The sequence below is a fragment of the Protopterus annectens genome, chromosome 2.part0 (genome assembly GCF_019279795.1).
Source record: "Protopterus annectens isolate FY-2018-M chromosome 2.part0, PAN1.0, whole genome shotgun sequence".
Lineage (NCBI taxonomy): Eukaryota > Metazoa > Chordata > Ceratodontiformes > Protopteridae > Protopterus > Protopterus annectens.
In genome coordinates this window covers 1,202,257,964-1,202,280,717 of record NC_056728.1, presented here as the reverse complement: position 1 = coordinate 1,202,280,717, position 22,754 = coordinate 1,202,257,964, and the positions used below count along the sequence as shown (strand labels likewise).

The following is a 22,754-nucleotide window of genomic DNA, read 5'->3' as shown; positions in this document are numbered from 1 at the left end:
TCATTAACATAAGCAATATTAGTAACAAACTACCTGACCTACATACCATTAATGTAAGCAGTATTAGTAACAAAATACCTGACCTGCATAGCATTAACATAAGCAGTATTAGTAACAAACTACCTGACCTACATACCATTAATGTAAGCAGTGTTAGTAACAAACTACCTGACCTACATACCATTAATGTAAGCAGTATTAGTAATAAACTACCTGACCTACATATCATTAACATAAGCAGTATTAGTAACAAACTACCTGACCTACATACCATTAATGTAAGCAGTATTAGTAACAAACTACCTGACCTGCATATCATTAATATAAGCAGTATTAGTAACAAACTACCTGACCTACATATCATTAACATAAGCAGTATTAGTAACAAACTACCTGACCTAGATATCATTAACAGAAGCAGTATTAGTAACAAACTACCTGACCTACATACCATTAATGTAAGCAGTACTAGTAACAAACTACCTGACCTACATACCATTAACGTAAACAGTATTAGTAACAAACTACCTGACCTACATACCATTAATGTAAGCAGTATTAGTAACAAACTACCTGACCTGCATATCATTAACGTAAACAGTATTAGTAACAAACTACCTGACCTACATACCATTAATGTAAGCAGTATTAGTAACAAACTACCTGACCTACATATCATTAACATAAGCAGTATTAGTAACAAACTACCTGACCTACATACCATTAATGTAAGCAGTATTAGTAACAAACTACCTGACTTACTTGCTCAACTGGCTTTATATTCCCCTGATATATAGTAGCTAACAAAATCTGGTTAGAAACTAAAACTAAAGGCAGTGACTTACTTTCTCCAGAATACAACATCCTTAGGCAAGACCATGAAAATAAAAAAGGTGGATGAGTAGCTATCTCTGTGCTCCATAAACATCCCAAACTTTAGCAATGCCAAAGTCGTAGTCTCCTACCTAAAACTCAACAACCTTGAAAGCTTAGAAATTATATACAGCCATTTGCCTCCTAGAAGTATTATCAGCACCATAGAAAATATTTTATCCATGGTATCTGACAATGTCAGCTAGAAACTATCATACTAGGTGACATCAATATATATTGGCAAAATATAATTTTCAGTTCCCCTAAAACCTCTTTAAGTCTTTACACCTTTACCCAACTGATATCAACTCAAACAAGGTGACAATAAGATGACCAAAAAAAAAAAATCGGTTATTGACTAGATTCTTTCTAGTTCCATTAACAACTTAGCTCATTCAGGCTGTCTAACTGACGCCTTTAGTGACCATTTCCCAAACATTGCCCTGAGACAACCAATATCCCAAAACAACTCCACTGCAACCAAGTCTGCAGACTCACTGCCTTCCATAACGAAACATTTGCCTGTAACCTAGAATAACAGAACAAGAATATCCTATAAACCTACCTCTTCATGAAGCAGTAAACAAATTTTACTCCATTTTCCTCAATACTGCAAACTGCCTAGTCTAGTAGTACATAATAAACATAGAAATTCAAACCCAGCACCATGGTTAACTAAAGGCACTAAACAAGTTATGCCTTTAAGGGACAAATCATGTAAAAATGGACTAAGAAAACACTCATGTTAACCTGCAAAATTACAGACAACTAAGAAATCACATATAATACTTAATACATTTAGACAAAAAGACATACAGCACATGCACCCAAAAAAAAAAAAAAAAAAAAAAAGAAAAAAAACCTACACATCCTTAAATAACCTTTTCCATGAGGCCAAACAACCACCCTACCCTCCATGACTAAAAACCATACTGACTCTAATGGCAACCAAGTCAAGTCTTATTTTACTCAATAGTTCCCTCCCTCATCAAAGACACTAACCATCTCCTCATATTCCCAATAAAACATACAACCAAACACCTAGTTTTACTTTGTAATGAGTCCCTACCTTGGTCATTGGAAAACTCCTCCACAGATTAACCTAACCACTGGCAAACTATCACCTGAATATATTAAGTTGGCATCTCATGCACTCAACTACCCTGTCTCTATTCTGATCCCTCACTCCATTAAAAAAAAAAAAATCATATATCATACCCCTCAAAGATGTAAGAAATTGCCATCTCATTGCTATACTGCCTCCTTTATCAAATATTCTAGAAAAATGCAATCATATAAACAAAGAAAGTGGAAAAAGTGCCAGAAGTAAACTGATAACCAAAAATAAGGCACTGGAAGGTTCACCAGAGTAAAATCCACTGTTTTATTGATCGCACACAATATTAAAAAATGTAAAGCACATCAAGAATGCATTAACTGTATCACTGCATTTTCATCACAAAAACTTCTTCAGATGAGCAAACCAACTTCTGAAACCCCTTTATATACAGAAACATCCCCAATTAATCAATTAAACTGTTATACTTTTAAAAGCACAGTGCAAAAAAAACTATATACACAAAACAATGAAACACAATAAGTACAGAAGTCCATGGAAAATAATTTGTTGGTCAAGCAGGAATCTTGTAAAAAACATACATTATTTACAGTTTGTAAAAACTTGTAAACAAAAAATAAATATTTAAAAATATAAAACCCTTGTAAAACCACATGTAAAACACTGTTGTATAGGTTGTTGTTGTTTTTCCTTCGGCTTTTTCCCAGTAAGGGGTCGCCACAGTGGAACTCTAGTCCGCTAATGATTGGCAGTAGATTTTTACGAAACGCCATGGTGCCAGCTCAACACCCAACCTTCAACAAAGGCATGCCCATTTATGCACGCATGTCTTTCGAACGCTACCCAACAGCGGTGAGGACATGCAGACTCCACACAGAAGGCACTCCCAAGCCAAGCCGAGAATCGAATGGGAGAACTTCTTGCTGTGAGGTAACAACGCTACTGCTGTACCACCGCAGAATATGTAAAACAGCACCATCTGCTGGACAGTCACATAATTTAAAGTTTAGCTGACTTAAGCTTTAAGAGTGGCTTTAATGAAACCATTTCATTTAAACCAGGATACCTAGTAGCTTCAAGAACTAGTTGCCAGTACAGTTCCGTGTATTCTAGGCGTGTTTCCCAAAATGCGATCATAGTCAGCTTATTAAACACATCACTAATAATCTTCTCACACCCACACAACATGGCTTCTGTTGAAACCATAACACAACTATGACCTGCCTCAGTTTCACCTACATTATTTATATCCATGACATGGTAACATAGTCTACTCCATATTTCTAGATCTGCCAAAAGCTTTCAAGACTGTTTCTGATCAAAACCTACTAAACAAACTACAATCTCTTGGCACTTCTATATCATTCCTATCCTGGTTTCACAGCTACCATAGCAAAAGAGAGCAGGCCGTAAAATGGCAAATATAATTCTCATAATTTCTTCCAGTCACTGCCAGTGTTCCACAAAGCTCAAAACTTGGGCCTCTACAATCTACATGCTGCAACCAAACAAGCTTCCATAATATAGAATGCATGTGTATTTACCCTCATCTGCTGTGCCCCATCTTAATTAAAGTACAACAACTCACCCAAGAATCTTTCTCTTCAATAGAAAGTTCCTACTCAACCTTACAACTAAACCCAAAGAAAGTAAGCTAAGGCTCTTATTTCCAAAACAACTGTCTAACAAAAAATAGGATTTCACAATCAAGAATGCCAATGAGGAATAAAAGCCAACTCCTCAGAGTTGGTATATATAATTAGCAGAGGTGTGTGGGGTGCTTGGCCCCCTGCATAAACACTGAGAAAATGTGGTTATAGTTTGTAAAATTTTTCAGTGGTTTTATATATGGTTAGATTATGCCCCATTTTTCAAGATTTTTGCAGGGGGGGGCAAGCACCAATGTACCGCACCCCCTTTTTTAATTATATATACCAACTCCATGGTCACACAACAGTGGGAAAAGGGCAGAAACCATTCCCAGTATAACTTCAATTTTGCCAGTGTTTTTCAGTTTAGATGATTTTCTGTCAATCGTTTTTCTGTTGCTCTTATGTTTATGGACAATTTCCTACACATGTGCATAATAGAATATGTTCCATGTTATTAAAGTTTTTAACATAGTCAGAAATGACAATAATGCATTAGAACACACTGCTGGATAAGCTTATCCTTTCCAAACCTGATTGACAATGTAATGCCCAAGCTATTGACATATACTGCACAGATATAAGTCTAACCATTCCATGCTTTTACCAGTAGCAGCTCTGCACCTTGTACAAGTATGTGCACTGAAGGAACACTGGCTTTGTAGTACTAAATAACTGTGTTTATATTTTAAAGGTGATTGAATTCTGCTTTATTTTGTCTGAATTTGTTAATGTAGTTAGAGCACTGATCGCAACTGACCAGTTTCAGTCTTGGCCCAGGAAAATCCTCAAAGTACAATGAGATGCAAGTATAATTATCAGAGGAGAGCACTGAAAGGTACACATTGTAGATGAAGTTATATTTAACTGTATACAATTGTATGCAGTTGTCAAAATGACATACAAATAAGTTATGCATTAGAGGTTTTAAGTAGTGGTAATTGGCCAGCTAGTGGGAGACAGTGAGAGATTGTGGATGAATTAGGTAATGTTACCAGAGAGAGACTGAACTGACACTTTGCAAATTTCTTAAGGTGAACCTTTAATTTTTCTCAGTATTGTGAATAGAAAGATTTTTCCCTAATAAAGCAGGGGGAGAGATTGCTACAGTCTGGGACCATAGGACCATAAGAAGTTATCAGGCTAATGTTCCTATGGCCCTTACAAGCCTAGCCATGTTATACCCTTATTTCCATGATCAGCACCTATTGCACCTGTTCAAGAGGGACACATGTGGAACCCCTGGGGTGAATTTACGGTTACCCATTCAATCATCCAGATTGTGTTTGAAGAGGGTCAATGAGGTGCTCTGTTTGACATGAAGTGGGAGTCTGTTCCAAATGTGTGGTAACCTCTGGGAGACAAATCTGTCCCTCCAGCAGATTCTATTAAGCAGGTTCACATACCAGGTTAAGGTTTTTAGAGCGAGTAACTTCTGTACCCTTTGACTTGCGGATATGCAGCATTTCCAATAAAGCAGAGTCAGAGATTGCCTCTGAATAGTCTGTATGAAACAAAATAAAGTGTCAGTGATTTCAGATGATCCACATAGGACAGATGCTGAAGACCTTAAATTGTTTTTTTGAGGAACGTCTGTGGTCTCTCCAATTGATGCAGGTGCTTGGAAAGGTACATACCAAAAGGGTAATTGTATTCAATTATTGGCCTGATGAGGGAACAGTACAATGAGGTTATAACTTCTTTTTTTCTGGAGACAATGTCCTTACTTATGAGATGAGCAGTATAGAATGCCCTTCTTACCACTGTGGAGACATGGTGATAAATGTAAGGTTGCTGTCAACCTGTGGACCACAAACTAAGAAGCATTGATCTGTGCAGTGAAGCTTGGTTTTGGGAGCTGGTGAAGTGGAGGCAGACCTGTCATGATTTCTGAGATTGTAGGATGGGGAAACACAATTAATTTATCTGACAGAGGAGAAATTGGTTATTTAGAAGTCTGAATAATTGACAGCCTAGTAGAAGTTCACATCTTAGTTTGACAGGGAGCCATTTTACTTTTTCTGTGGTTTTGCAGTTGTGTACATGTTCTGGAGAGAATGTGATGAACCTATAGATTCCTTTTACTAAGTGGAGGCCATATTCTGGTCAGGGGAGCATGATGCCTTTCCCTATTGCTGTTCTGGAAGCCATGGAGGAAAAGGGAGATTTTATTGGTAACCAATAATAGATTGTTAATCTTTTTACTTGTGTCATCTAAATGGAAAGTGAAGTTCAGAGATGTGTCTAACTAGATGCCTACATTTTTAATCACATTGCTATTTTCTCTGGAATGTTTTTTAGAGTCAGTTATTTGTGGTGGAGAAGAGGTTTTGGAGAGCTTTTTCTTTCTTCTAAAAATCATGTTTTTTTGTTTTGGGAGAGTTGAATAAAATATGTTTTTGTTATTAATCCATTGGATAAGGGTGAAGAAAATAGATTGATGCTCTTTTTATATAAGTGAATGTGATTGTTTAGAACTGTATAGGGTAATGTCACATTGTTACATGTATGAAAGATCCATGTGAGTCCAGAAGGAATGTGAGAGCATATAAGTCAGTGTGTGTGTTGTCTATCCATACCATGCACATGTTATCTGCTACTTTACAGATGCCTTGCAGAGTGAAAAGAGTTAGCCTAATGTTTGCAGATAATTAAGCCTGTGTGTTGGCATATCATTTTTATTGACATCTAAGGTTGGAGTTCCCCTACCTCTGACTGTTTACTGCTAAGGTACTGTACAACAGAGGGAGGCTATGCTCTCATATGCTCTCATATCTCATTATGTAGTCACATGGGCAGGGTGTGGGCTCACTGCTTGAACCACCTTCCAGTGGGGCAGCTGAACTACAAGATCATGCACCATTGGTGGGTTAACACAATGGTCACTTGTGCTTGGCAAGTTTATAATGGTCTTTCGGCTTTTCCTGGTTAGGGGTTGACACAGCGGAACACCAGACCTCTAATGATTGGCAGTGGATTTTTACAGTGCTGAGTTGCCAGCCCGATGCTCATCCTTCAAAGAAGGCACACCCATTCACTCACGCACCTACCTGCATGTCTTTCAAACATCACGCGACCACATGGAGGACATGTAGACTACACACAGAAGGTGCTCCAGCTGAGAATTGAATGGGAGAACCTCTTGCTGTGAGGTGACAATGCTAACTGCTGTACCACCGCGGCCTACTTGTGCTTCGGAAGTTTACTCTGCTGTAAATTGAGCCTCAGAAAATCATAATACACCCGACAACAGTAATGATGCTCTTTTTCTTTGTTACAACTTATCAGAGCATTGCTGGGAAATGTACTGTTCTAATGAAAAAACACCCATGAAAAATACGAGGTCTGAACTTTATTTTTGAATTTTTTTCAATTTTTTGCCATACTTCTTGTAATTCACAATAATAATGAATCCCAAGCAAAATACAGCTTTTACATAGTCACTTCTACATATTACTCCAAATTTGTAATGATTACAGTTTTAACGGGATACTTGTAGAATCCTAAGCCAATGCTCACATGTAGCTAATGCAATATGTTCTGTACCCTATTATGGATTATCCCATTTCATGAACTATAAATGCATCCTACTTGTGTACACCAAAACCTTTCTTGCATAACTCTGGGGAAGAGACTTACCAGACACAGTAGCAGTCTTGCTCCATAAGTCAGTGAATGGGAATATGATCAGGGAAATGTATTGTCAGGGAAAAAATTGGGATGATTCCCACACCTTTGGTGTTTTGAATTGGCCATTATCTCATGCATGAGTAATGTTTTGTTTCTTAAAGAATGAGTCTTCTTTTAGGGACACTGTCAGTGTACCACCCTGTGCCACATAATGCAGAGTCAGTGATATAAGGAAGCCATTACAAAGGGTCACATATAGTCCTCTCTCTCTTTCTCTCTCACTTAAGATTTACAGATGACTACTAGAGTGGCACCACTAGGTGCTGTGGTAGCGTTGTTGCCTCACAGTAAGATGTTGTCCTGTTTGATTCTCAGCTAGAGTGTCTTCTGTGTGGAGACATGCGTGAATGGGTGTACCTTCGTTGAAGGTTGTGCATCAGAGCTGGCAACTCGGCATGTACAAATCTACTGCCAATCATTAGCGGATCCGAGTTCTGCTGTGGCGACCCCTAACCAGGAAAAGCCGAAAGACACAACAACAACAACTAGAGTGGCACCACATAATGTTTAAAAATACATGTCACATGTCATTAATTCCAGTGTGCATTACATGTTGCAATTCTGACATTGAAATGATACTGTATTAATGAAGAATTTTGTGAAGAAAATGTGTCAGAATTTTTGGTAACACTACACTAGCCAGCCATATGTACAAGGCTTATGCTTTAAGCTACAGTTAGGACTGTGCCATATACAGGAAAAGCCATAAACATGCCATACTGTGATTAGGTATGACATAGTAACATATTGAATATTCCCTTTACATTTCTGCATAATGCACCATTTAGGTGATAAAGAGGACAAAAATTACCTCTTCATCTCAGTCCCCATAGACTGAGTTTTGAGAAATACAGATTTGGCTTTTAGAAATGTAACATAATGCTGAGAAGTAAAAAAAAAAAAACATTGCATACTGGAACAGACCGCACAATTTGTTTCATGGGTCAGGGCCATATGGGGAATCATTATGAAATGGCAATGCTTTTCAAAATGTAGCAAAAGTTTGTTTGTCAGGCATTGTACATCTGTGTAGTAAACTATGGAACATAATGTTTGGGTCTCCTGCCTGGTCTGAATACAAAGGGTACTGTTTTACACAGTGGAAGAATTTTAGGTGTTGGCCTGTGTGGGGATTTACTCACAGGGAAACATTCCACACTGTATTCCTATTTTTTTTGTGGGGGAGGATGGGGGCTTTTAATTAATGTGGAGTTTTGTTTTTTATCTCTGACTTTGTTATTTACATTCAGGAGAGACCTAGAAGGATTTTGTTGAATTTGTTACATGTTTTGAATTTTTAATTCATTCTCAAATTGCACTTTTAATTTTACAGTTCCCTGCTTTTTTTGTTTAGAATTGCTTTCTAATTATATGACGGGTCTTTTTCCCCCTTATTGAGATGGTTTAATTTCATGTTAATTAAATCTAAATGTTACTGCTTTATGGCTAAGTTATGTCATAGTTTAGCATTACAACTTTAATTACATCTTTCCAAGTTTTTGATTTTTTAGAAGTTGGAATGATTGTTGTTGCTATAGATTATTAGCCTTTAAATGAATTAATAAATTCCTTCATTCATTCAGCCACTCATTCCTTTCATCTCTGATAGCTGCTTTGTCACAATTCTGGGTTAAAAAGTACATGAAGTGCTATATGATGAAATAAATGAAAAGTAAATTAAACTCATGAAACTATATATAAATCACAGACACAACAACTACCCGACAGAAGATACAGTTGCTATTTGCCCCTAGGACATGTGCTGTAAAATACATTCAAGTTGTAAAGAAAAGAAAAAGAAATCTTATCCCCATTGAAAATGACAAAAAAAAAATAAAAAAATCCAAACATAAATGAAATTCTGTCACACTCACAAAACATCTAGCTTTCGTATTAAAAATACATGTTTAAAATGTAAAGAACTGAAGAATAAAGTAAAATAAAATCTACAAATAAATCTTCAATCAAAAAGAAAAGGACTGCCGAGCCAATCCAGATACAGACCTGTGAAACTTGAAGAAAAAGGTGTAGCATAGCTGGCAACAAATGAAATAAAAACACAAATGCCATTTGCATTTTTAGCCATCCTTTCTACAAATAATGTACTGTCAAAGGGATGGACATTTTAATTAAAGAATAAAAAATAAAATAAAAATACTTACTACTGTTTTATTGAATGGATACCTCTTGCATATATCTTCTTCTCCAGAGCAATTCTTCTGTCCAACAACATAAACTGATACAGATAACTTCCTTGGACCCAAACACAAAAACATTTCATTCTTCCCTAAGATGTACCTTTCGAGGTCTCAAGTACAAAACTCCATCATTCTCCCAATGATGACATGGCTTAACCTAATCTGTGAATAAACCAAACACCAATTTTAACATGTAGGAAAATAAAAAGCTCTCCTTCCGTTTTCTTGTAGAAAAATTAAAAAAGCCATCATTAACCTGCTGGAAAACTGCTTCTGAGCTCAGCCCCCTGGAAAAAGGTCACTTTCTCAACCAAAGTCCTATACAGTTCATTAAAACAGCAGCAATTGTAAAATAATAAATTTCTGAGTCACTAGTAGAATTGGTGGAGTGTGAGTGTTTGTTGTGAGTCATCTAGATTAACTTCAGTTTTCCATTTAACATTTACATGCACCAATAAGTGTTTCAACTTGCTGTAATAACAAGCTATCAGAATTGATGCCTGAATCCTTGCTGCTTGTTTTAATCTGCTTTCAGATTAAAATTAGTATATTCTTCATTATTTAAGTGATTTTATTTGCTTGCAATCCACTAATAAATGTAAATTACATTTGTAGACGGATGAGCAATCAATAAGGCTTGTGTAAACCATGCATTTTTGAAACTCAGGTTGTCTGTGATTCCAGTTAACAAACTTCATTGTACCTTCATTATACACATAGATACACATTTGCATGTACACTCGTGCACACACCCACACATATGTGTGCGTGTGTGTAACTGAGATGAAATTCCATAAAGGCTAAATTTGTTTCTAGAAATGTCCTGGACCATGTATTAGTACAGCTGTAAATATAGATGGACATGAAAGTACACATACATCCCTGTTTTAAAACTGAAGTTAGACTAATTATTCAGGTTGTGTTAGGATAGAGTATGCTTTAGATGGTAGAGTAGTCAGTAGAAAGTTATAAGTATAACAATATTAATTATAAACAATAGTTTCAGGAACTAAGAGTGGAGATAAAGCAGTATTCACAAGAAATAAGTATACTTTTTCATGCATGTTAAAAGAGGAAATAGTTTTTACAGATATACAGCTCCTCTGCCAAACAATTTATTATTCATAACAGCAAAATATGAAACACTGTTAACTTCACTGTGTTTAAAATGTTAATCCATTTCAGCTCTCAAATTGTTATATGCTAAGTGTCTTCATTCCCACACTGATGGACTTCTTATTATGAATGTTTTTATCTTGCATTAAAACATACTAATATGCAAGTTAATTTTGCAAGGTAGTTTTCCCTTTATACATTCAGTAGTGTTTCTCATTAATCTAATTTATGTGCTGAACTGAAGAACACTTTGTGCTTGTAGTAAGTAATTTATAAACTGTGTTAAATGCTTTTTAACTTAAGTATACTTGGGCATACTATACCATGCCCTTTAAAGGTAATGTCTTTCTCTTCCTCCAAATTAGGATGTTTTGAATAACCTGGGATCCTGCGATCTGGAAGAAGATGACCTCATGCTTGACTTAGAAATTTCTGAGGAGACACACCGTCAACAGTCTGGTGAGTATCCCAACTTGATATGCTCCAGAATAGTTTGACTATGGCAGACACCAGCTAATAAATAAAAATCACAACTGCATTTTGTAGTATCATTTTTGCTCAAGAAAGAATTGTTAACATTTGCAGTACATTTTGCTTTACGAAGAAGTAATATTTTTCCCTTCTTTTAAAAACATGAATAAATAAAAAAATCAGAAATGCCCGTCCTTGTTAAAGTACAATTTAATTGGGGCTGGTACTTTTCTGAAAGTAGTATAAGGGGGAACTCATTATAACAATGCAGATGTCCACTCTTTCTGGAATTTTCATTAACCAAATATGGACTGTTGGGGTTTGGAATAAAGGCCTAAGATTTAAGTGCACTAAACTAACGATATCTTCATGTCCTGTTAGCCTCATGAACTTCCACTAAGATGATTAACTTTGTTACAAGTTGTTTATATTTTTTAGCTTTTTTAAATGAAATAGTTTCATATATGAATAACAGAGAGTGAGTAGTTATATTCATTGGAAATAGTCTAAGTTATTTTTTTTTCTGCTGACTTTCAACCTGTCATGATGTGAATTGTTTTTCTGCTAGTTACTGAAAAATTATTGGTTTGGGCACTTAAAATTAGATTCACATTTCTTTCAGTAAAACCTTTTCTCTGCAGTGCAGACCAAGGCACCCAAATGACATGTCTTCAGGTTAATGGAAAGACCTGTGATAGTGTACTTTAATTTCATGACTTCATAAGCAGCTCTGCATTAATATACTTTAGAAGATATACTGTTAATTTTCAGCCAGTTTATGTCTCTTATCGAACATCTAAAAGAGCAAGCTTGTAACCCTTTGCAGTTATTCTTGGATAAGAACTACAAGTAGAATTAATCTGTTTATACTTTATTGCAGTTAGTACAACAGTGCACCTGTAGCAAGTAATGTAAACCAATTAATAAATCAAAAGATTTGCTGTTTGCTAGAAAGTTAATAAAAGATTTGCTCAGTTGTAAATTAAATAAAAGATTATTGCATGATAGCAAGCCTTTTAAATACTCTTAAAATTTGTAAAGCTTTGTAATAAAATGGACGGACAGTCCGCCTGTCTTCCACCATTGCCAATCTCATATCCTCAGTCAGTGTAGCAACTGGCCTTATGCTTACAAACAATGAACTCTTATCTCACTCAATGCTTTCATTGAGAAATATACATACTTGACTAAACTGGAAGCCTCACTCTATCAAATAAAGAAAAAGAAAAGTTAGTCTTTGAGAAACACACTTCTATAGCAGTAGCACACTGATACTAAACTATAGTATGCTGAAGCTCTAAAAAGTCCTTGCTTAATCCTCTCAGATCCATTAAGGCTCGGTTTCAGAGAAAACCATACACCATGTCACCTACTAGAACAACCAATAAATAAGAGTCACCAACTCTCATTCCAAAGCCAGTACATAAGTCCTGTGTGCAAATAAAAATATCTTGGTGACTGATGACTCCATAGTCAGACACGTTGATTCAGCTCTCATGAGAATGAGCAAAAACAAGGTAATGGTGAGTCGTTGGTCAGGTGATAGGGTCAAAGATGTCTCAGGAACCCTTAAGGATCTTAGACCAAATAAAATTGATTATGATATGGTGGTCTGTGTAGGGCAAATGACTTGGCATGCAAATCCCTAATAGATATGCAGACAGGCTCTCAGTGCATGTCACAAATGCCAGTAAAACCTTGGTTGTGAATGGAATCCTTCATTCCACAAGAACAATGCCATAGTGTAGAGAAAAGATAAATGGCTTCAGCAGTTGATTAAATAGCTGGTGGCATTCCAGGAGGAGTACTTGTCAGTTTGGGATGTGATGCTTAAGTGTCCTATTTGTTCTGGAAAGAACTACTTGCATCTCTTGTACCAGGGTTTCTCGTACTGACCTTTTCGTGCCCATAGTGAATTTTTAGGCAGAGTGCAACTAATGGCCCTTCCAACTTAACAAAAAAGACAAATAAAAAGCATGATCACATCAGCATTGCTCTGCTCAATGTCAGGAGTCTTGATAACAAAATGGCTGACCTTGAGGCGGTCCTACATTTGGAATGCATCCATGTGTGTTCATTCACCAAACTTTAGTTTAAATATTCAGCTAGCACCCTTCCCATACATGTGTTATATGCCTACTTTGCTATTAGACCTGATGGCAACAGTGGCAGTGTATCTATATTTGCTACAGATCACAAAGCCTTTAGGCAGATACCTAGGGATTCTCAGAAAGAACTCATTTCAATACAAATCAGACTCAACAGGATCAATTATCATCTCATAGCCTTATACAGGACTCTCTCTTTTTTCCTGAAAATCATGTTAAGTTGTTAAACATACATGAAAAACTTTATTTAAGCAATCACTCCATTATTCTTGGTGATTTTAACTATTATTCTGTAAACTTTAGCAAGTAGATCTAGAAGCCTCTCGCTCTGTCATACCCTCCCTGTGGGAGGAATAAAGACACCTTGTTGAAGTTTCCAGTAGTTTATTCAGTTAAGTAGGTAGATGGATGAGTGTTCTTGTTCTAATACATTACATTCAACAGAACAGTTATTTAAAGGCACTTACAAATAATGGTGATAGGGTCCATCATAGCTGAGGAAAATCTGGAAGATGGAAAACAAGGAGCTAATATCAAAGCTTAGAGGTTAGTCCCTTATTTGAATATTCCTGAAAGACCCGTGATGGTTTACCAGCTCAGCAGCCCATGTAACCTCATTCTTAGTTAAAAAGTTTTATTTTTATTTTTAACTTTTAACAAACAAAACATGACAACACATAATGAGCTACAACTGTAGAACTATATTTAAGAAAACACTTTTGCCTGAGCTTCATCAGGTCCATCTAATAGAGTGGGTTACATGTTGATAATTGAAATTGTCTGCTTTTACAAGACTATACCAGACTTGATTAGTCTGTTTTGTAACACATGCAAAATGAGAGACTGTGTCTTCATCAGTGGGGCTCATATTCATTGGAGCAAAGTATGAAACCTTCATTACAGAACTTTTTCCAATCAGTCACATGTAATATGAGAGGCCATGCCCACTTTTACAGGGCTCATCATCTCCTGACATATAACATGAAAGGCTATTTTTCTCTTGTATAATAAAAAAGGTTTACGGCGCCTGCTTTTAAGAGGCTGATATACATGATTAATATGACCAGTCCCCATTCTTCCTGTTGATGAGGACAGACCTTTTTATATGCAGGCGAGGTAATCATTTAAAGCTACAGGAGGGGATTTGTATTTTTTGAACAATGCATGCATCTAGAGAAAGAGCTTACAGTGGAAAACAAGTCACAGTGCTCATTTTATATAGCTCATGGATGTGCACAAGTAAGAAGAAAAAGTAAGTAATGTTACTGACCTCAGAATCTTTTGTGTAGGCTTTCTGTGCCCATGGAATAAAAATCCACCAAGCAGTGAACTGCAGAGTATACAAAAACTTTTAATAAATGGATGCATTTCAGCTCTTCTTTGAGCATAAGCAAAATGTGCCTATGGTATAAAGAATATAGCTGTGTGGAGTGGTGCCTTGGAACAGCAATTTTCATTGTACTGACGATTATCGAAATTTTGCTAATTGCAGGCTCAGTGGCTACAGTATCTATACCTGCTTGCTGTGGGGTAGTTGCAGTGAGAGGTGGGATGTTCTTGTCCCAGAGCATGGTTTTATGGTACTCACTGTCAAGCTTATTCCTGAGTCTAGCAGTTACTGAGGGCTCTTCTCTTCAGATTCTTCCTTTCTTCAGGTTCCAGGTGGTAAAGTTAGTGCAAAAGTGGTCTGGATAGCTTTGTGTCTAGCTAGATAAAGGGCTGGAAAAAATCTATCCACCTACTTACTTAACTGAATTAACTACTGCAAACTTTAACGAGGTGTCTGTATTCCTCAACAGGGATGGAACCAGACAGACAGTCTCCTAGATCTGGTAGCTAAAGTGGTTTTATCTGGACTTATGCTTTATATTCTGTTTCTTGTTAGTCCTGTCACCCTCTGGGTCACATGTTGGATACCAGCCTTCACTCAAGCCATCTGGATTACCTCTGTTTACTGTTCTGTAAACTGGGACACCTATACCTCAAATGTAGCATACATCCAACAATTCTGATATTTAATAATCAAAAACTCTCTTGAATAGATGGTCACGAACCTGCTAGAGGTCAAAATGTCATATACCTGGTTCTTACCAGTATGTGCCAGTCACCTGATGTTTTTCCTCCTTGGTTATTTATGATCACAAACTTGTTTACTTTAACCTTTAAAAAAAATCAAAACCAATGGATGCCGATATCATAAAATCCAGAACTTTGAAATGTACGCATCTCTGTACATTCTTTGATTAATTCTCTGAACTAACATTAATCAATTTATAACAATAAGTTATTATAGCAAGTAGCTAAAAAAAAAAAAAATGTTTATGTTGGATGCCCACATAGACAAATTAATAAACCTCCAGTCCCTTTCAGATCTAAGTACAATGGGAAGTTCAAAAGTTGACCATCCTGGTTGTCCACAAACATAAATGAACTGCAAAAATAAAAGAAAAAAACTCCTTAAGGAATATAGCAAACCAAAGTGCCATCATATCAAGTTTACCATTAGAAAAATCAAGGCAGCCTATGAATTTAGACTATCATTATAAGCTAAATATACTTACCACTCCTTCTTAATCTACATCAAGAAACTGAGACATAATGCACAACATTGCCCTGAGATTTTTCAAAATGGCATCATTTATTCTGTTACAGTAGACATTGATTAATTACTGGCAAACAAATTAATTGCAAACTTCACCTCAAAAACAACTGTCCAAAATCGACAGATCTCCTATGATCTCATCCTCACCATTATAAAAAAAGAAGATATACTGAAAGTCCTATCTAAGACTAGAAGCACATCCTTCCCATTTCTGATAATTTCCCTGTCTGCTTAATAAACAATGCTAAACAAGCACAGAACCACTCCTAGAGGTATTCAACCTTAGCACAAGCACTTGCTATGACCCTGACGTCTTGCACACTGCACTTATGGTGCCACTTCAAAAGACAATCCCACCACTCACCCTGGGAATATAGGCCCATAGTTTGAAAAGTCTGATTTGCAAAGCCATGGAGCATAGTTTTGTCAAGGGAAAATCCTGTCTGATGAATCTGGTAAAGTTTTTTGAAAGGGTAACATAAGCTGTTGACAGTGGTCATGATGTACACACTGCATACCTTGGCCAAAGCATGTGATACCATTCCTCATGCAAGCATAATTAACCAGTTAAATGCATTTCACACATCCTATGGAGTGAGATAGATAGCAAATCTGTTATAAGATAGAACCCACACAGCAAGGGTGGCTCTTGCCTCCCCCATAGGGCCTTTTTTAGGCAATGCCATGAGGTCAAAACTACCAACATGAAAATTTCATCAAAACGTAAATTAAAGGTTATGCTGCTAAATGCTAGCAGTCTAAACATGAAACTGCACTCATTGCAAGCATTCTTAACCCTGGAAGAAGCTGACATTTGTACAGTCACAGAAACCTGGTTCAAAGCTGCAGAGAGCACCACAGCCACACCAGGTTACTCATACTATCATTCATTCAGACACCAAGCTGTGGGCAGCAAAACAAAAGGAGGTGGGGTTGCAGTATATATAAAAGACATACACACCTCTAGGCTGGTCAGACAGTATGATGCACAGGAATCACTCCATGTGCAGTTAACAACTGACAAGATCCCTATTCAAATCATAGCTAGCTACAGGCCTCCAACTGTGACTCAAAATGCCCACTCCACCTGTCTGGACCTCTTTGAAAGTATCAAGATTCAACCATTTACCCTGCCACGTCAAGTAGTAGACCCGTAACAAGTGGTGTACCCCAGGGATCGGTCTTGGGGCCTCTGCTGTTTGGGATATACTTCTCAGAGGTGCAGGCCAAATCTAGTGGGCTATGACTGACCAAGTTTAAAGATGACTGCAAGCTGGGTGCTGTCATCAATTTCCCTAGTGATGTAGACATCCTCCAAGAGAGTCTCACTCAAACAAAGGACTGGTGCCAGAAACATGGCCTCAAACTAAATGTCAAAAAATGCATCATCATCCTTTTTGGGGAGAATGAAGTCCCCACAAATTATCACATTGATAATAAGGCACTAAGCACGCAATCAGTTGTGAGGGACATGGGAACCCAGGTTGATAGCAAACTGACTTTTGTCCACCATATCGCCTCCATTATACAGAAAGCCTTCTACATGGTCCACCTCATTAGTAAGGATATCTCATCCAGGGACAAGGAGGTTATAACTTCCCTGTATTCTTCCCTTATAAGACCCATTATTGAATACAATGCCCGTTTCGGCATGTACCTCACAAAGCTCATGAAGCAGCTGGAGAGACCGCAGAGATTCCTCACGCAGAGAATCCAGGGCCTCAAACATCTACCCTACACAGATAGGCTAGAAGCCCTGCCCCTCTACTCAGTCTCCTACAGACTCCTGAGAGGTGACCTCTGTCTAGCATACAAAGCAATCTCAGACCCTGACCTGATGGGACTGCTGCATATATGCAAGTCAAGCTCCACTCGAGTAATCCACACACGAGACCTCAGTCTGGTCTCTGACATCAACAGGACTTGTTAGTGGGACAGATTTGTGTCCCAGAGACTCCCCTTTTTGTGGAATAGACTCCCTCTCCATGTAAAGCAGAGTGCCTCATTAAACCTTTTTAAGCTCAACCTGGATAACTGGATGGGGAAGAGAAAATACACCCCTGGGATTCCACCATTGTCCCTGCTGGACAGTGGCATAGGGTGCTGACTTGTTGGAGCATGGGCTAAATTCTTGGCTAAGCTTGTAAGGACCTCAGGGCCAATAGCCTATTATCTATGATTCTATGAACAAAGTTCTCTGATTACCTAATTTTGCAGATGACCGTAAACTTGGTGTTATCCTCAAGTCCCACTCTGAGGTCCAGGCCCTCTAGGATGAGCTTACTCTTGTTAATACAGCGTGTACAAAAAAACCAGGCAGAGATTAGATGGGGAAAACATTTTATATTGCCACATTCATTAATGAAACTCTCCTACCAGCTTATAGCATAAAAAACACCTCATTTCAACATGAGGATGTAGTAAGAGGCCTGGGAATATGGGCTGATAATTCCCTCTCCTTTGATCATCATGTTTCAGTAAATTGTCAGAAAGTCCTTCTACATAGCAAAGGTGATCACAAAAGAAATATCATCAAGAGCTAATCAGGTCATTTCCTCCTGATATTCAACACTTATGAGGCCAGTTGTGGAATACAATGAACCCTTTGGGATGTACCTCAATAGATATATTTAAAAAAAATGAAAAGACCCCAGCGTTTCTTAACTAAAATGATCACTAACTTAAAAACTCTAAGCTACTAAAAAAGACTGGAGGGCTTGTACATTTATTCAGTGTCAAACAGACCCCTGAGAGATGATGTGTGCCTTGCCTTTTATGCCATTTGCGATAGTCCAGGATCTCTTATCCCTCCATAAATTTAAATATCCTACATACACTAGGATCAGAAATCTAAAACTACATCAACAGATCTTCTTCTTCAGATCAAGCAGTGTGCCAAAATATATGCCTTCAAATGGGAAATGGATGAATGGATGGACACTCACAAATTCACCATGAGATTCTCTGACCTATCCCTCCTTAAAAAAGGGAGGCAAGGCTTGAGAATGATACTGGCAAGGAGTAAATGACTACAAGGCTCAGTTATTACCATAAACTCCTATAATACTATGATCCTCTGTTTAAAAAGGCAGTCTGGCTTCCCACCACATACTACCTGCAGTACCTATTTCCACATAGAGATGGAATTTTCACTCACCAGTAAGCCCAGTTGTCTCAGTGGGCTTTGCCACTATTTGGCATTATTCTTTGGCAAACCTTGCTAATGTACAGCTGCAGTTTATTTTGGTGAGGCAAGCTTAATTTACTTTTTGGAATCAGATGCAGGATTCTACCAGTCCTCATTAGCATACATTACATGAGAACTGCAGGAATCCTACCTTTAGACTTGGGCACATGCCGAAACCCAAGTTCAAGATCATGTAACACAGTCAACAATAAATATTTCAATATTTAAGTGATAACACTATAATTTTAAGGTTGGGGAATATGCCATTTCCCTAGTATTCTGAGATTTTTGACTTTCTATATTTAATTAACAGTGGTGTGCTGGGGTGGTTGCGGGGGTGGGGGTGGGGTCTTCCCCCTGAAAACATTATTTTCTATTTGCATGTTCCAAGGCTATGTCTGGGATATTGCAAATAATGCAGTCACTGTTATTTTTAGTATTTGGAAGCAACATTCTTCATGACAACTTTTTCTGGTTTAGATATTTTAAGGTAGTCCCATATATATATATATATATATATATATATATATATATATATATATATATATATATATATATATATATATATATATATATATATATATATATATATATATATATATAGATTCACTTTATAATCTCGAAATACTGAAATATCGAATTTCAGTATCTCAAGACTATAAAGCTGAAAAACCAAAACACCGAAACCCCAAAAGCGCAAAATTCAAAATCATGAATATAAACTCACCATACACCACACAACACCTACACCATCCTCCCCACACTACAATAAAGAAACAAAACACACACAAACACGACAATACACAAACCTACCCTAAATATAAGCTGCACCCCCCACACCCTCGCTACTTATATATACTAACTCCTAGGTCACTCCAAACAGAAAAACAGTAACCTCACCACTTCACACTCTACAGTCCCCTCGCACACACACACACATCAAATATGTGCAAACACCACCACTTTCAACACTTACACACTCATACTCTTACCTACCTACACTAACCCATACCTAAAGGTTCCAAACACGCACACATACACTTAAAACCCTACCCAAAACCCTTAAAAAATATATTCACTTACCTTAATCTCCAGCCATATCTACACACTACAACATACATCAGGAACACAGTACATCCCACGTCACATAGTGCACCAACATGACCGCAGATTTGACATTTCCGGATTCGCGGTTATGAAGTTTCGCTATTTCGGAAGTTCGGCATTCTAGTCTCGAAATACTGAAATTCGATATTTCAATATTTCGAGATTATAAAGAAAACCCATACACACACACATACACACACACACACACATATATATATATATATATATATATATATATATATATACGTATCTATATCTAATAAATATATGTATATATACATACATATATATATATATATATATATATATATATATATATATATATATATATATATATATATGTATATATATATTTATATATCTATAATATATGTGTGTGTGTGTGTGTGTGTGTGTGTGTGTATACCAGGAAAGACATCTTCATCATCAATCATTACCAAACCCTTTTTCCCATCTTCTACATGGAGTTGGGGTGTCATGTTAACTGTCACCATCTGTCTGGATTCAATACCACACACTCCTGCCTTCTTCAACACTCATTCCACGCTGTTGCAGATCTTTTCTCATACAGTCAATCCACCTCTTTGCTGTACACCCTAGTTTCTTCTTACCTTCTTCCTGTCTTTCTGAAACATTTTTCACCAGGCTATCTTCTGCTTTACTCCATATGTGCCCAAACCACTGTAATCTGTTTGCTTTGTTTTTTTTCTGCATTTGGAGCTACTTTGTCTTCTGTTCTTATCCCATCATTTCTTCATCTATCCCACAGTGTGCATTCTACCACCCATCGCAGAAATGTCATTTCCAGTCATTTCCATCACCTCTAGCTTTCTCATCTGCTCTGCCTTCATTGCCCAGGTTTCTGTAACATGCAATAGTACTGGTCACACTACTGTTTTGTACACCTTATTTTTCAGCTTCATTGCCATTCTTCTGTCATACACTACCTGTAACTTTCTGTGTCAGTTGGCTGCAGCCCCTCTGATTCTAGCTTTGACCTCTTCATTCAGACTTCCCTTCTCCTCAACCAGCCCTCCCAGATATTAGAACCTGTTAATCTGTTCCATTATCTTCCCTTCTATCGCAATACTCAGCTTATTCTGATTTCCCCAATTTGCTGCCCTTACCACTGTCTTATCTGTACTTAGTTTCATCCTATGTGCCTTCAGTTTTGCATTACATTCATAGGTTCATAGGTGTGTACTAGGCTAAAGGCCCTGGAGCCGTAACAAGCCTAGCCCAGAGGATTACCCTGGGATCATGCCACCTGACCTTAGTTCCCCGTGCCTCTGTTGAGTAGAGCCACTGGAGTGACTCCCGGGGTGAATTTTCTATTTCCCATCCACTCATCAAGATTTCTGTTGAAGAGAGGCTGTGAGGTACTCTGTTTGACATGTATGGGAAGTCTATTCCAGAGCATGGACAGTCTCTGGGTTATGACCCTGTCCCTCCAGCACATTCTGTTGATTGTGGTAATGAGGTTAAGGTCTTTGGAGCATGTGGTGTGGAGGGAAGAGAAGAGTAGAGGGAGACAATGACCTCTTTCTTCCTGGATGTAAAACCCTTAGTAATGATATGTGCCATATAGAAGGATTTTCTGACCACAGTGGCAATGTGGTGGTCAAAAGAGAGGTTGCTGTCAACCTGTGTTCCCAGATCTCTTATAACGCCTTCTGTGTTCAGTGGACTACCATCGATGTAGTAATTCATGGGAACTGGGTTTTTCCCAAAGATGATTACGACATATTTTTTTGGCATTGAGCTTAAGGCCATGGTTCTGACACCAGTCATTAGTCTCAGTGAGGCCTTTATGTAGGATATCAACATCACTTGGGGAGTTAATTGCTCCCAACTTGCAACCGTGTGAACTTTGTCAGCCAGAGTCCCTGCGTGTTGGCCTGGAATTCAGAGAAGTAGATATCAAACAGGAGAGATCCCAGAGCCAAACCCTGTGGGACACCACTCGTGACTAGTCGACAGTCTGACTTGGAGTCAGCTACTTTCATACTGTAGGTTCTATCTGTTAGCCAGTTTGCAACCCACCTAGTGATATAGGGGTTGATGCCTAGCTTAGTGAGTTTTTCTATGATTCCTGAGTGGAGAATGGTATCACAGGCCTTAGCCAGATCAAGGTCAGTGTATGAACCACCTTGCCTTCATCCACAGCTTTGGTGACTGCCTCCAAGAAGTCAACCAAGTTAAGCAGGCATAATCTTACCCTTCACAAGACCAATCTGTGTGGGATCCAGAGTTTGGAGATTCCCCATATCCTTATTTATTAGGTCCATGATGATGCGTTCCATAGCTTTGCATATCAGACTCATCAGGCTAATGGTTCAAAAGTTCCCAGGGTCTGTAGTCACTCCTCCTTTGTGGAGAGTAATGACTGTAACAGTGCACCATTCAGTAGTGACAAAACCTGAGGTGATGCTGGGATTGAACAGGGCACACAGGTGAGGTACAGTTCACACTGTAGTTCATGTAGAACACAGTCAGGGATATTGTCTGGTCCCATAGAAGCTGTATTATTGGCCTTGGATAGTGCTGTTTTAACATGTGCAGCAGTAATACTGGGTGCCTGGCAATCAACTGGTATTGTTATTGGTCCTTTGGTTGGGTAAAGTTGGCACTGAATCTATCGGCCAGTATATTGGCAATATCTGTTGGTTCGGTTT

General features: G+C 37.8%; 1 protein-coding gene across 1 annotated transcript in view; it reads left to right on the top strand.

Annotated features, from left to right (window-relative positions):
• Positions 1-22,754, top strand: part of CCSER1 (coiled-coil serine rich protein 1) — a 2,683,941-nt gene that overhangs the window by 1,481,213 nt on the left and 1,179,974 nt on the right. Inside the window, exon 4 of the mRNA XM_044060390.1 lies at positions 10,970-11,063. Coding sequence (XP_043916325.1) covers positions 10,970-11,063 — 94 coding nt within the window. The remainder of the gene's footprint in view (positions 1-10,969; positions 11,064-22,754) is intronic.